The sequence below is a fragment of the Hippopotamus amphibius genome, chromosome 11, assembly GCF_030028045.1.
Source record: "Hippopotamus amphibius kiboko isolate mHipAmp2 chromosome 11, mHipAmp2.hap2, whole genome shotgun sequence".
Taxonomy (NCBI): Eukaryota; Metazoa; Chordata; class Mammalia; order Artiodactyla; family Hippopotamidae; genus Hippopotamus; species Hippopotamus amphibius.
Genome location: NC_080196.1, coordinates 4,090,918 through 4,107,124, shown reverse-complemented (window position 1 = coordinate 4,107,124; position 16,207 = coordinate 4,090,918). Strand labels below are relative to the sequence as shown.

The 16,207-nt window shown below is 44.4% G+C and overlaps 1 protein-coding gene across 1 annotated transcript in view; it reads left to right on the top strand.

Moving 5' to 3' along the window:
* The window catches only part of F13A1 (coagulation factor XIII A chain), a 144,539-nt gene that overhangs the window by 84,603 nt on the left and 43,729 nt on the right, over positions 1–16,207 (top strand). Inside the window, exon 8 of the mRNA XM_057700513.1 lies at positions 1,394–1,532. Coding sequence (XP_057556496.1) covers positions 1,394–1,532 — 139 coding nt within the window. The remainder of the gene's footprint in view (positions 1–1,393; positions 1,533–16,207) is intronic.

Sequence of the window (16,207 nt, the reverse complement as noted above, 5' to 3'; positions counted from 1 at the left end):
ACTCCCCATATCCTCTTGGTGCCTGTAGTTTCACTATCCCAGTGTAATTCGTTTAGGTTTAGAACCAAATAAAATAGTAAACACCTTCCATACATGCATGTCTTTTGCATAAAAGGATCATCAGATCTATTCCTGGAAACAGACTTCAGTGGTAAATTAAGAAAAGGTGGAGGTCCAATGTGGGTGTCACCATGAGAATAAACCTGAAAAGGAAATTCGGAGGGAAGGAGGCACTGGGGCCCCCATGTCACACTTCACCTGTCTTAAAATTGTGAGTTCAGCAGCCTCGGAGACAAGGGTCATTCTGTGATCACGTGAATTAGTGTTAAGCTAGAAATAGAACTAGTGTCGATCATTTTTTTGGTAAAACTGTAGGAGCTGTAAATCCATAGAGGAAGATGAAAGTGGGAGGCAGGTGGTGGCTGCCATCGGGTTTGTTTGGGGTGTTAAGATTAAGTCATTTGCATATACATACCACTATGTATAAAATAGATAACTAGTAAGGACCTACCGTATAGCACAAGGAACTCTACTCAATGCTCTGTAAAGAGAATCTAAAAAAGAGTGGATATGTGTATATGTATAACTGATTCACTTTGCTGTACAGTAGAAACTAACACAACATTGTAAATCAACTAGACTCCAATAAAAAGTAATTTTAAAAGAGATGAAGTCATTTAATGAGGACCCTTGAGTCTCCACCAGACTCAAGTTTGGACTTCCAAGGTTGTTCTATGGAAGGAGGTGGTTAGTCTTTGGTTAAAAATGCTAAACAATTCTGAGAGGAAAAAAAAAAAGGCAAGGCAAGCCATTAATCTTAAAACTGTCAGCTGAATTATTTTCAATGAGCCCTGATGCCTGGCGTCCTGGGAGCCAGGGAGGGCATTTGGATTAAGTTTAATCAATAGGTACATATGGCAAGAGATGCATCCAGGTGATTTATTATCTAACAATTAAAATGAATCTGTGGTGTCACCCTCCACCAAGTGTCACAAGAGCAAGTTCCAGCCAGGAAAGCAAACCACACTGAGGGTCTGCTTGGTAAATTCCTAACTTCCCGTTAGCTGGGTTTTTTAAATTTTTATTTTCAGAAACATAGACTCATTAGCTGGACTAAAATAATCCTACTTTGATGATTGTACAATTAGCAACTAAACAAGTGGAAGCCTGTTCCTGGGATTCGGTGGCAACTGCAGTTTGGTTGGTCAAGCAGCAGGCTTCTCTCTGCAGCCTGATCCTTGACCACAGGCCCCTTCCTCGGTGGGGAGCGTCTGAGGGCAACATGTCCATGCTGGTAAGGAAGAAAGCCCCTTCTGAGGAGGGGTTGTTCCCTTCTCTGTATTTATTAGATCGGGCGCTGTATTTAGTTGCGGTCCATGCTTCTCTCCTGCAGTTTTGCGATGCCTTGGGATACCGGCGAGAATCGTTACCAACTATTTCTCTGCCCATGACAATAATGCCAATTTGCAGCTGGACATCTTCCTGGAAGAAGATGGGAACGTGAACTCCAAACTCACCAAGGATTCGGTGTGGTGAGTGTGATTTACAAGGGCATTTGCCGATATCAAATTGAAGTGACATAACACATTTACCAGGAGACAGAGTAGGTCTAATGTTTCCCTCTGTTCTATTTTAAGAACTATTCGATAGCAGAGGCAGAAATGCCGGATTGTCAGAGATTGTTTTTAGCTAATGAATGAGAAATGTTACTGAGCACACAGGTTGGGCTTCTAGTAATAAAGATTGAGCATCCCATTACCACAGCAACCACTGGAAAATGCCACGGTTTGGGCAGCCAGAGCCGATACTACTCGTAGTTCCTCTCCGTTTTCGTACATGACTGCTACGGTGAAGAGTAGGGTTTGCTGACACTGGAATGTCACTGAGACACTGGAGCCAAGCATTCTCTACTCTAAGAGTAAGATAGCCAACGTTTATTAAGCGCTTACAGTGTACCAGTCTCTGTGTGTGCATTATCTTGTCTAATCTTTTAAAGTTTTATCAGGTGGGTGCTTATTAATATTCCATTTGCAGTTGAGGAAATTGAGGCACAGAGAGGTTAAAATAATTTTCGCAAGGTCACACATCTGGTAAACTCAGAATAAAACCCAAGAGCACCTGACCCTAAACCTTTTTTTTTTTTTTTTTGCCTTTGCAATATAGGGTTGCTCTTTGAATGTAAAGATGTGGTTCTCCCTGATCTGTGACCTCATCTTTTCATTCAGAGATAGAAGTAGAAATAAAATTGAAATTATTACAAATACCAACCTCACAGTTTTTTCACTGCCCTGAACAGCTATATGACACGCTAGGTGCGGGGAGTTTAGGATTCCAAAGACATTTCCTTTTTCCATGGGGATGCACTCAGTCCAAAACAATATTCTAAAAAGAGGGGGGAAAATCCCAAGAGTCCAAACGTAAAGGGTATTTACAAAGGTCTGTATCGGAGGAAATTGCCAGGCACTGAACTCAGTGGAATTTCCAAGCCAAAAATGTGTCTCCTAGAGTTGTTCTTTATAAGTAATAAAGCTAAAACACTGTCAGTTGTAAAAGCATCCAAATGGGGATGGTAGGAAGTTATAAGCTCATTTGAAGAGAAATTAAAAGTTAGAAGTGTCTTAACTCCCCCAAGTTACGGGAACAGGGCACAGTTGTAGGAGCAGCCTTACCTCATCAAGACGGGTAAACGCTCATTTGAGGATGTGGAGAGAAGGAAATCGCTGAACTGCTAGCAAAGCGCTACTACGAATAAAAAGCCCTGCAGTTCATTTGAAGGGAATGAGCTGAACCTTGACAAGCTGGAGGCTGTAACCAAGACAAACCTCACCCTGCAAACGGAACGGCCATTCGAAGCGCCATTTAAGCCCTTGGAATTATAGCACCGCAGCCTTGCATGTGCACAGAACGGCAAAAACAGACCCAAATAGCCACCCCCAAAGCTTGCTGTGACAGTCAAAATGGCAAAATAAGAATTATCTGGCATTCTGCACTGCTCCCCTCTTCCTTCCATGGGCCTGCACACACTCACACGCTCCCGTGCACACACTCAGTGCCCTTGCAGCCACCTGCCACTCAAAAGTATTCCTCCCAGTTCCTTGATCTGGGTGCCTCCCACCATAACTGCCCGCGGGCACCCCAAAAAATAACCCCATGAGGCCCTTCGCTGGATGGAGGCAAAGTGTGATGCCAATAGCCCTTGTTCTTGGGAACCCTTTCCTCTTTCAGCCCTCTGCTCCAAATTCCTTTCCCTATTTCTGTCACCCTTGTTCCTTCATTGTCTTTCCAAATAGCCCATCACCCTGGAGTCGTGTTCCCTGGTCTGGGGCCCTCCCCCTCCTCCACAGCCAGACCACTGCCCTAGGCTCCTGGTCCTCCTCTTGCTTGGCTCACAGATGGCGGCTGACAGCCTGACTAACTGCATGGCTGTCACCCCACTTGGGACATGCCAGACCGTGGAGCACAGGGATTAAGAGCTCCGTCAGGCCTGGAACCTGCACTGAGCAGCTGTGTGACCTTGGGCGAGGCACAACCTCTCTGTGCCCCTCTTGCGTCCTCTAAAGTGGAGACAACAAAATTTCCAAGCATAACAGGTGCCTAATGACTGTTAGTGGCTGCTATTGCGTTCATCGCTAGTCACACAGCTGGAATTGCTTGGAGGCAAAATGTTGCCATCAACCTAAGCACACTGAAGCAGTCGGATAAAGCGGGGCGCCCGGTGTTCTATGATGACTGTGCTAGTTCTGCCACTTTGGGGCCTTTTAAAAACAAAAGCAGAAACGTTGCCTCCTCAGTGCAAACACCAGTGAACCCCAGAAGTTATAGAACATTCCAGAAAACCAAAAGTATTTCTAAGACCCTCCCTGATTGGGGAGGCTGGTGGGGGCCGTCCCCGGACATGTCCACCAGTATGTGGTCCCCACAGCCATCCCCCACGTCAGGCTATGGCGTGGGCAGTCACTGGCAGTGCGACCTTGAGAAAATGCTTCACCTCTCTGAGCTTCCTCCTCAGTAGAACGAGAGTAAACCCAGTAGTTACCAATCAAATGGCAACGTAGTGAGGCAATTGAAAGTACGTCCCATGGGGCTAGGTCCAGAGGGCGTGCTCAGTCAGCACCTCCTGATTAGACCAGTGATGACCTCTGGTAAGAAACGGGGGTCACCTGAGCTGCAGGGTTGGCGAGCAGGGGAGGGCTGGGGGCAGAAGGCTGACAGAGGCTGCGAGCAGGGCGGATTCGCTCAGCATCAGCTAACGCCCAAGAGGCCAGCGCAGCGTGGCTGGCACCACGTGGCCTGACGAATTTCCTAGCAGGGGTCCCAGGAGCCATCGGCCTCACGCAAGCCCCCCCACCTCACTTCCCTCCGCAGGCTCCACTCAGACAAACTCTTGGTTTGTCCATGGCCCCTGCCCCTCTCTTTCTAAAGGAAGCCACAAGAATGATTTCCTGGTTCTCTCCTGTGCCTCCACCACCTCTTCCACAGTGAGGTCCTGATGGTACAGTGTGTGGTGAATCAATCTGTCCGGTTGGGTCTTGGTGACCCAGGGCATCCTCTTCTCTGTGGCTCAGCCGGGTCCCATGTGCCCAAAGCAGACCTAAGCCAGCACGGGGTTCGGAGAGAGAGCCCAGGATGCATGCACAGGCATGCTGTGTGCCGCGCTACCCAGAGCCGAGGGGGTGAAGTCTGGATTTCACCTCGTGCTCTGACCTGCTCCCTTTAGCCCCGCAGACTGTCCAGTGCTGGCTGCTTCCCTGCCTGCTTCCTGGTCTCCCACCTTAGGTCCCTGCATGTGACTTTCCCCTCCCGGAGAGCCTCACCTCGCCAGGGGCAGCGATTTTGCACAGAGTGCAATTTTGCACATAATTTTACACAATTATGCTGCTGATGTGACAGAGGGAAGAGTGGGCTTCTTAGCAATTCAGGAGAGGGAGGGGCTGAGAAAGCTTAGAAGCGCACAGCTGGGCAGAGGAACTGGACCTTGGGTTCATGAATGAAATTCCAGGAGGGCAAGGCAAGGTAGCATATCCTGGAAGGAGCCGTTTAAGCCTCCTGTCCGCAGCGTGCTGATGGGTTTGGAATTATGTGTAACCTCTGGGGGAAGGCATCCATGAATCACTGCAGACAGTTTAATAAGGATGCTGGTGCAACAGTCCAGCTGCAGTCCTAAGAGTGATTAGGAGTGTGGGGCTCACGATAACCAGGAGTAAAGTGACCGTTTGTCCACTCCTGAAAGAGCTCAGCTTGGTCACCTCATCATACAACGGTCACAATGGAAATGAAAACGATTTTAAAAGAAAGGGATGGTGGCACTTGTTGGGGTCATGAAAAGTATTTCAGTAAAAGGTTCTTCTCCTTCTAAATGAAAGTGTTGTCCTGTGTCCTGCTGATGGAGAGGATGTAGCCAGATTTGGTGATTCTGGGTGAAAGATCTGTGCCCACCGCTTGACTTGCCTCCACTAGAATGCAGCCCCCATGGGAGGACCCATGTCTGATGTATTTTACTTTTGTTTTGCCAACAGGGTTCAAGGCTTAGAGCAAGGACTTGATAAGTGGAATTGGTTGGAAAATTTTTTAAATGCTCATTTAACAGATGAACCTCATTTAATTCATTCTACAAACACTATTATACACTAATACATCCAAATAGCAGATGTTAAGGATTCAGAGGGAAATTAATTAGGTCTCTGCCCTTGAGTGTTCATGAATGAGACAGCCACGTACAGCACACTATAAAAATGTAAGGTGGGCTGTAACGTGAGCCAGAAGTCATGGAGACCAGGGGAAGGGGCTTCTGACCTAAACCCAGGGGAGGAGGGGAAAGGCTGGTCAGTGTCCGTAGAGTCAAGGCTGTTATCCCCCTGCAATCTTCCGGCTGTGCTGTTCAAAGATGGAATGCCCAGGAAATGGCCCTGGCCCACAGATAAAACGCAGGAGTATATCTAGAAGTCAAGGGGCTGAGATGAGACAACCAGAGATCAGTCTGCTTCAAGGTCCAGGGAGGAAGGAATGGTGTTTCATGCAGAGTTATCCCATATTATTCTGACTACGGTTGTTGAATATTGAAGCCCACTCACTCAAGATCCAGCGCCGGGCCACTCCTTCTTGTAGGACCTCGAGAACACCTGCTCTTTGCCCCCTTCCTGAAGGGGCTAATGACCCCAAGCCTCTGCATTCACAAGAGGCGGATGGAGTCAGTGCTATTGGGGGACGGGGACGGGTCCCTGTTACCATCTACCACCACCTCTCCCGCTTTCCCACCCGCCGGGCGCTGTCCAACCCCAGGCGCTGCTTCCTTTAAGACAAACCCACCCCTCCCTCTTTGCTGTAGAGGGTCCAACGTTCAACAGCGTTCCCGATTCCCTCTTGGAGCCAACAGCTTCCTAGACCCTGCAACTCCGCCTAGTCCATCTTCTAAGCCTCTCCCTCAAGTGCCCCTTTCCATCGTGCTCACATTCCCAGAGGAGGCTCTTCATCTCCGGACAATGGAGTTCCAGGCGGGGTGGGTGGAGGGATGTGCTGCTCGCGTCCTCAGGATGTGAAGAGAAGGGGCTGTGCACCTGTGTGCACATCAAGGCTCACAAGCTGACCCATCTGCTTCTCAGAGGCCCGCTGGGTGGCCAATCGCAGATGTAGAAAACTGCCTGAGGTTTAAGCATCTCATATGATGTTAAAGATAATTGGAAACATGATGAATGCTAAACAATTAGCAAGAGTCTTTCTTTCCTTCATTGCTTTCTCATTTGAAATTGAGTAGGTCTGAGGAAACTGGCTTTCTCAATTTAATTTCTTAAATAATTGTGAAGTAGGAAATTTGTATTTATGAGGTTCAGCTCAAAGTTGGGATAATCTAAGAAATAGTCAGTGATCCAAGTGGAAAGAAATTACAGTTTTATTTTGCTTTTCCTTAGGATCTCATGGAAAAACACCAAATCAAAGTGAACTATTCCTATAATTTTTCTCCCTCCCTCTCTCTCCACGGCTCAAGGCAATATGATGAGCTGTGCCACTAATTAGCTGAGTGACTTTGGGCAAGTTGCTTGATTTCTCTGAGCCTTAATTTTCTCTTATGATTTTGGATTTAATGAGGTATAGGGTTACCTTCGGCTCCAAAATTATTATTTTTTAAATAAATGTCACTGTTCTTCCAGCCAGGCGTCTCCTCCCACAGTTAGCATGTTCTGGCATGTGCTGTGTGTGAAGACCTGCCCACCTGCACCGGGCCGGGCAGTGATCCACTCACCCACATGTAGGTGCTGCTTTGCAAACTGGCTCCACGTCAGCTCTCCAGGAAAAAGATACAGAAATCAAACACACCACAGAAAATTTCTGTGATTCTTCAGCTGGCCTCAATGCACCTGGTTCTTTAAAAAAAAAAAAAATCCCAACTTCCTTCAATACTTTTTGGAAAGAATACAGTTGTTATTGTTTTATTTTCACTCCAAGTGCAAAAAACTCTGCTGCAATGGGTAGCATCGCATCTATAAAAAAACCTCTTTCAAAGCAAGTTTTAGAGCAGAAATGAAGCCGCTTTCACAGCTGGGAGCCAGCCCTGGGTGTGACACAGCCCTACCCATCCTAATTCTCATTGCAGCCTGCCCACCTGGCATGCTGGTTTGCCCATCATAGGTGCATTTTTGAAACTCAGACTGATCCAGTTTGTATATTGTTTCTAGATGCTCGGTATGTTCCAACTAGTTGGACTTTCATATTGTTATATTACCCTAGCTTTAATCACAGAATGTGAAAATAAGAATTATCCAGAAATGAATTCCAAGTAAAAATAAAAAATGGAAGAGAAATTCTGAATATAGGCCAAACCGTTTAAGATGCTTACAAATTTGTAAAATGTTTCTGTGATGTATGCAAGTTGCCAGTTCTGAACAGCTACCAAAGATATTTATTTTCAAATAAGTTATCTAGTTAACCACATCACCGTCAGCCAAATTGTTTGTGAGAAAATCACCTGGAGCTAGATCATGAGAGCTGTCATTAGAGAACTAAGAATATGTGCTGTGAATCCAGCTGAGTCTTGAAGGAAAGATTGAAAAAGTTATTTGCCACGTTCAAGAATCAAAATAGCTCACGCTTATGGAACACTCTCTTTGTGCCAGGCCCGAAGCTAAGTGGGTGACATGCATTAACTCATTTAATCCTTTTAAAAAACTGTGAAGTTGCTACTATTATTGTCCTCATTTATGGATGAAGAAACTGAGGCACTGTAACTGAACCATGGTCACCAGCCTTCTTGCTTCCACGGTTTTTGATAGGAAGTCATTTTTAATTCTATTGATAATCCTTTGTACACAATAAATCACTTTTTTGTGTGCCGTCTTCAAGACTGTCTCTTTGTCTTCAGCTTTTGACAGTTGGACTATGAGGTGTTTAGGTGCACGTCCCTTTGAGTTTATCCTCTTTGGGTCTTTTAACTGCTAAGATGTGTATTTTAATATCTGTCATCAAATTTGTAAAGTTTTCAGCTATTATTTCTTTAAATATTCTTTCCGGTTCTTTCTCTCTTTCCTTTCCTTCAGGGAGGTTCATTATGGCTACGTCCCACATGCCTCGGAGTTCTGTTCATTCTTCTTCATATTTTTCTTCTGTTATTCAGACTAGATCATTTCAATTGACTTATCTTCAAGTTCACTGGTTCTTTATTCTTTCTCCTGCTCAAATCTGCTTTTGAGACCCACTAGTGAATTTCTGAAATTTTTATTCCAGTTATTATACTTTTCAGACCCAGAATTTCTGTTTGATTCCTTTCCATAATTTCTGTCTCTTTGCTGATATTCTCTATTTGGTTAGACATTGCCATCATGGTTTCCTATAGTTCTTTGAATATGTTTATAATGGTTGATTTAAAATCTTTGTCTAGTAAGCCCATTGTCTTGGCCTCCTTGGGGACAGTTTCTCTTGACTGGTTCTTTTTCCACTGTGTATGGGCCATACTTTTCTGTTTCTCTGAGTCTTGCAATTTTTGTTAAAACCTGGACTTTTTAAACAATATAATGTGGTAGCTCTGTATGTAGGACATCCTGATCTCCAGCTTGTTGTTAATGTCTACTGCTGTTGTTGTTGATCTTGTTCATTTGTTTAGTGACTTTCCTGGACTAAATCTTTAAAGTCTGTATTTCATCATTGTGGCCACTGAAGTCTCTGCTGGGTAAGCTCAGTGGATGGCTAATTGTCTTCAGTGATCCAGCAGGAAGGGCACAGTTCTGCTGTAGCTTTCACTTCCTGCTTGCACAGAGCCAGAGGTGAGAGTTTAGGACCTTGTTGGGACTTTCCTGGTCATGCTTACAGATTTGCACGTCTGGGTGGCCGTCTAGACTCTTAGGAGTACGTCAGAGGTGTTCAAAGTCCCCTGAGGATATCTCAGTCCCTCCTTTTAAATTTTTGGGGGCAACCTTTTATTATCCCCAATTGGTATCACCCCTTCAGGCACTTATAATGTTAAACAGTTGCTTCTAATTGGTTTTGAAAAACATCCTATGAGTAGGGCTGTTTGCAGCAGAGTAAGCTCTGAATCAGATCAAATAAAAATAAGCCCTGAGAATGAAACTTGTCAGAGGGCTGCCAGGCAGGTTAGTAGTGACAGTTCTCTTATTGAATTTTAGGGCGTTCCAAGCTCATTAGTCCTCTTTGTTGCTTGCTAGGCGGCGTATTTTTATAGCTACCATCGCTGTAAGGCTGTTCGTTTTCAAGACTACCATGGAGCTACGGAGAGACAGGTAGAAATAAGGCAAATTGAAGTGCCACAAAGCTCACAGTTCTTACTGAGCTTCTTTTGTTTTTGTTGAGTAAATCCTCCTTATATTGCTGCAAATCTTTGGTTCGTTTCCAGAGTTCTGGAAAACTTGGTATTGGGCATGTTTGTTAGTATCCTCATTATTTTTACACAGGAGCAGATTTTTGGAGGCCCTTACTCTGCCATTCTGGGAGTGTTTCTCCAGAACACACTTTTAACCACTATACAAGTGGTTCCAAATCGGAGGCCTACCACACCCCTAGAAGGTTTTACATTTTGTAGGAATAGTGTGGTATCTAATATCATCTTCCTCACATGTATCTGCTGAAAACATATTATTTTATGTATTTTTATTTCTTCATTTCTTCTGTTCTTTATAGGGCATTATATTATCTTTTACAAATTATGTATAGAAATCTGTGGACTTCGTTTCAGTATAATAAAGGGGTGTTACAAAACATTTGTCTTGAAACTAGGAAGGGACATTAATTTTTTGAAGATTGAAAATCTCTGCACTAGGCTCTCCTCCTATTCCTTTCATATGTCTACCCTAGTCCTGCAGCTATAATATCTCCAAAGAGCGCCTGCAGTTCCTATTCTACTCAAGTCCCACTTAAGAGTGAACGAAGAGGGAATTTGGGAGGTAAAAATGAGAGCTCATTACAAATATCTCACAGGAAATTAAAATGAAAAAGAAAGTAGGAACCATCTGATAAACCACATAGAAAGAACTAAGGTATTTTTCATAACAAGAAAAATGTCATGTTTTGGCTAATCATAAATTCTGCTTAAGAGAGTCATTACATATACTGATCAAAGGTTACCAGTTTTCAAATAATTAAAAGCTAATAAAGTATATACCACCTAAGCTATATTGAATGTAATTTAATTTCTTTTGGTAATTAACAAGACCTCTAGAAAGTCTTCATATAAATAAGAGCTTTTAGAATAGTATACTCATAAACAGCTTTATAATGCAAAAGAGTAATTGTGATGCCTACTGAGATTGTTGGCTGTATTTTTTAAAACTCCTTTCAATAATTATGGATAAGCTTGGCCAGAATTTATTATAGAAAGCTTTTTATACATTAGAGTTATTCTTAAGTCCAATTTTTTTCTTAACTTTCAGCAGAAATATCAATTGATAATTTGCTATACGAGAGAGAGGTAAAGGGGTTCAGAGTCCTATTTTCAAAGTAAATCCAGCAGAGGGAACTCAGCAGAGTTGCAGAGGGCCTTCTGCTAAGTAGTGCTGCCAAAGGTAGCTCATGTGAATGGGTGTCTCCTACCTCCTGAACATTTTAGAGTTTCCACTTTGGTTTCTTCTGTTTTCTGGTGCGCACAACTAAAAAATAAAACAGATAATCAAAAAAGCGGAAGCTATCAAAAGAGGAGAAAAAATAAATTTACATGATTATCCCTTAATTTTCAAAAAATCCTTGTTAATAAAGCTGCTGTAAAGTTCTCTTCATAAATATTCAAGAAATCATCACCTGGAAGCTTAAGAAGAGAGGGAAAAGGCCACATACGTACATGACAGGGAAAACACACTCCCAGAAAACACTATAAGCAGAAACACACTTGCTAAGTATTAGCATACTGCATATGTAATTGAACACATCTGGGCTGGTGCTTATCCAGTATGGCCTGGTAGGACTGTACCAGCATTTAGACCATAACAACATTCTGATTGGTTGCAACTTCCAATTAGTTTATGTCTATGTCTGAGCAGTTATTAATTATTTTCATTATCGCCCCTACTATAAACGCACCTCATAGTTCCATTTTGGGAGTTACAGCACATCCCCAAGGCCATGCCACCTTCAGCCCCTTGACTGGGGTCTCTTCTGCTACATCAGACTGTGCTTAAACTGTAACTTCCTAATGAGCATCGTAGGACCCCTTCCCTGCATATAATAAGCAAAAACAAACACCTTCGTCACTTCTTTTTTTTCTTGATGGGTGATTGATTCCTACAGGGGGTACTGGCTTGGTCCCTGCCTGATTGGACCTTTGGCCTTTGGTTAACAAGACGCCAGAGGAACTCCAAACGTCCCTTCCTGGTTTCAGCACTCACAGCCCTTAACGATGAAGAGCTGCATTCTGAACGAGCGTGGTTCTCCCAGCTCCCAGCTCCCAGCTCCCAGCTCCCAGCTAAGAGATTCCTCCAGCATACCTCCCTTCCTCTGAATAATTCCCTTCTCTTGCCTTCCTTCCTCACCTTTCCCAACTGACAAGGTTTTTCTCGGTCCAAACTTTTATTTCTACTTTGAATGTCTTACTAGACGCGCCTCGGAGTCCACCACCTTGCCTCTACTTCTTTCCCGCAATTCCTCCCTCACCCCCTCCCTGTCGTTACTGGAATGACCAGAGTTTAACAAGTGCAGGGTGTGCTGTCCCCTTTGTCACCAGTATCATTGCCTGTGTTAGGAGCATATCAGCAGGGCGGGTGAGGTGGGGCTGCGCCCAGCTGCTAGGAACGCAAATAGTTTGCAAGACAGACCAGGCCTTTCTTCCACCTCCTGCCCCTTGTAAAAGAGAGGAATTCGAATACTTGGTTTACACTGGAAGTTGGTCCAAAACATCTCTTCCAGGGCTTTCTCTCCACCTTATTCATGCTCTCCCTCGAGCCCTTAATAAAGCTGCAGAAACAAAATTACCATCCCACGTCTCTTTCTTCCCTTTTAGGGAAGAAAACCTTTCTGCACAGATTGCAGATGAGATGACCCTGTGAAATGTTTAAGCAGTTAGCCAAGTTAAAGGCAGGAAAGGACTCCTTGCTTAAATCATCCACTCTATTTTCTTTGAACGTAGAGCACACAGAGCCCCGAACCTCATCTTGGTGTCAGCTGTGTTTTCTGTCCACTTCTGCACCCTCCCATGGGCTCTTGTCACTCTGGATGTGACCTTAGCCAGTTGTTAGAACCCAGGGCAGGTTCTGAACTGTGCTCTTCTTTCTTTAATAAAAAGTAGCCCTCAATGCTTTTTGTTCCCCTGGGGTGGAGGTAGGGGGGAGTGTACGGAACTAGTATATATTTATTATAAAAGTGTCAAACAGTGCAGAAAAGAAGTATAAAAATAAGAGTCATCCACTTTCTAACTACTCATACACTTTCAACATTTTGGTAAGCATTCTTTAATGGGTCTCTTTGCATATGGTATTCATTTTATATCACCGCTAACAAATTACCAAAACCTTGGCAGCTTAAAACAACACAAACTTCTCATCCAACAGTCTCTGTAGGTGAAGAGTTTGGGCACAGTTAACTGGGTCCCCTGCTTAGGGTCTCAGATGATGGCAAGCAAAGTGTCAGCTGGACTGTGGTCCCCTCTGATGCTCAGGGCTCTCTTCCAAGCTCTTTCAGGTTCTTGGGAGAACTCAGTTCCTTGCAGCTGTAGAACTCATGGAAGCGTCATCTTTTTCGTGGCTAGCAGGAGACTGTCTTTGCTGCTTCAAATCTCTGGCTTGCTCTGTCCCAGACCTCTAGACCCAGATTTAAAGCCTCACGTGATTCAGTCAGGCCCATGTGCTAATCTCCTTTTTAATTAACTCAAAATCAACAGATTAATTGCCTTACTTACATCTGCAAAATCCTCTTTGCCATCATGGAAAGTAACAATCACAGAAGCGATATTCCATCCTATTCATAGACTTCACCCACATTCAAAGGGAGGGATTTATACACGTGTGGGCATCATTTAAAATTCTGCCTTCCACACATACATACATGCACAATGAACACTGTACATGGTGTTCTGTAGTGTGATTTTTAAAAACTGATATGCCGTGGTTATTTTTACTACCTAATAAATGCAGATCTGATTTCTAAGGCTGAATAATATTCTATTTTGTGATGTAAAATAGTGAATCATGTATTGGACAGTTTCTGATTTTCCTTCTTAAAAGTTGTACAAAGATGAACAGTCTCACGTACTCATCTTTGCATTTGCGTGATTATTTCCTGTGCATAGTTCTAAGGGAGGGGGTTTACCAAATCAAAGGATGAACCAAACCAACGCTGTGATGGCCCTTCCAGGATCCTCCAGCAGTGCGTGGTGCTGCCTTGCTCGTGAGGTTCTGCTTTTGGTGAGGATTCTCTGCACCTTTTGCTCTGATACAGCAGAATTATTAGCATCCTTGAAAGGAGTTCTAGAAATTACTAGCTGTCCCTGCAGGAAACATACAGGAAGTAACACAAAGCAAAGATGTACTGTTCACTCGTCACCCCCATCGTTATCTCCTCTAAGAAGTTATTTTCAATTTGACTAAATAACTCTCAAGGAAATGGGGGCTTTATTTTCATGTCCACACTGCTTCTTTACAAAGAGGCAATGAGGATACTAGATCACACTGAAGGTTGATCATCTTTTTAACTATAAAGGGACACTGCATATTTGGATGGTATGGAGGGAAGTCAGGCTTCAAATGAAGACTCTGAAAAATACAAAACCGTGAATCTTAAAAATAAACAAAGATTTAATTACGCCTGCCTTGCTAGGAGATACCTTTGCCTTTCAAGCAACAAATACTTTGTGAGCACCTCCTTACAGCTGGTTCTAGTGCTAGGAATGTGATGGTGAACAGGCAAGCAGAGCCCCCAAAATGAATTCACACACTCTGCAAGTGCATGATGAAACTGGAAGATATATTTATCTAGATATAGGTCTAGGCTAAAAACCTTCACAATAAAAAACTTTTCAAGAAGCATACTGGATAGCAGGTACATGGAATTCAGCAATGTCTGTAAATATTAGTCCCTTTCATAGCAGAACTTGAAATGTAAAAGGCAGGCGTGTGTACCCAGGAAAACTGAACATCCAGCCAAAAGGGGACCCTAGTGGCATGGGTGGCCCAGGATATCTTCCCTGGCCATTCCTGAGCAGAAAGAATAACATGATGGGAAAAGCCCATGGCTTCAGAGGGTGCAAACTTTGCCTCTGCTCGTGGCCAATCTGGGAGCCCAGCTACTGGCCTTCTACCCATTGACTAAGGTCCAACCCCTCCAGAGCATAATAAGTTCTGTTCACCTCACCCACTGCTACAAGTTCCTGACCCTCTTATTAAACTCTTCCACCTTAAACACACAAATAAGGTCTCAGTCCTGGGTGAAAGTGGAAGAGATGTGAGTAGCTAATTATTCAATAGATATCGTAGTCAGAGAGAAGAAATCTTTCCCCACCTCCTGGTCATTTGAAAGGAAATAAAATCCTCAAGGCAAAGTCTGTACCTGAGATCTGAAAAGCAAAGCTTATTTATCTTGTTCAAGGCTAACCTGGCCCAGGATCCTTGAATTTAAATAAGGAGGTTCTGGGGCCTATTAACCTAGGGTGGTGCTGGTGAAAGCCAGGGTTGCTAAACATTGCAGGTTGCGTAGGAAGTGGTACTGTGTTCACTCAGGAGCGCACATGTTTCACTGCTGTTTTTTCTGGATATCTCTGCCTGATGGTGCAACGTTTACTGTTCTGAAGGGAGGCTGGCATTGTTTAATACGTGATCACGGTGACCTTCCTTTCAGCTTCAAAGCAAAGAAAGGGGCTCTCAGGTGGGAGCCAAACTCATGCTCCTGTCCCGACACCTCACCCCTTGACCCTGACCTACATCTGCACCTCCCTCCCCTGCAGACAATGCCTCCTCGCGCCCCACACCTGTCCACGGCGCTGCTCTCCAACTCATCCTTCTGCATCCTTGGGATCTGAGGCTCTTTTTATTCCATCTCTCCCTGTATTCAACCTTTATTCTCACTCCCTCTCCTCTGGTTCTTCCTCCATTGACATGACAATCTCTCCTAACATAAAAATAATCAGAGCAATCTTCCCGCATTGCATCATGTTCTAGCCACTGCCCTATCGTCTCTTCTTCTATTCACAACCTAGGTCACTTGTGGGGGAGACGTCTATGCCGCACCTCTCCCCTCTCCTTCCCTCCGCATCTGGCGTTTCCTCTCATCACTCTCCTCCATCAGTGATGAAGACGCCAGTGGCTTCCTCCTGGTCAAATCCCGAGTGTCACGTGTGTAGGTAAAAATGCCTCTTGGGTTTTATCCCTTGAGTCTCTCACAGGCACGCGAGTTGATCATGTCCCAAATGAATATGTCACCCCCCCCAACCCCCCCGCCACACACACACACACAAGCCGCCTCTTCCTGCCCCATTCAGTCTTGGTAAATGGAACCGTCACACTCCCTGGAAAGCTTCCTCAGAGCGCACACTTCCCTCCCGACGGCTCCTCTCCTTCTCCGCAGTGATGGGGGGTAACTCAGCCCAGTCTCCGGTCCTCACCCAGCTTCCACAAGTACAGATCTGCAAATTTAACTGGCCCAAGGATAAAGCCCAAGTATTTAACTTGGGTTGAAAGGATCTCACAATCTCACCCTCACCAACAGCACAGCTCAGTGTTTAAGAGCCTGGATCCTGGTGCGCTAGCACTAACTTGCTGTGTGACCTCAGGCAAGATTCTAAACCTCT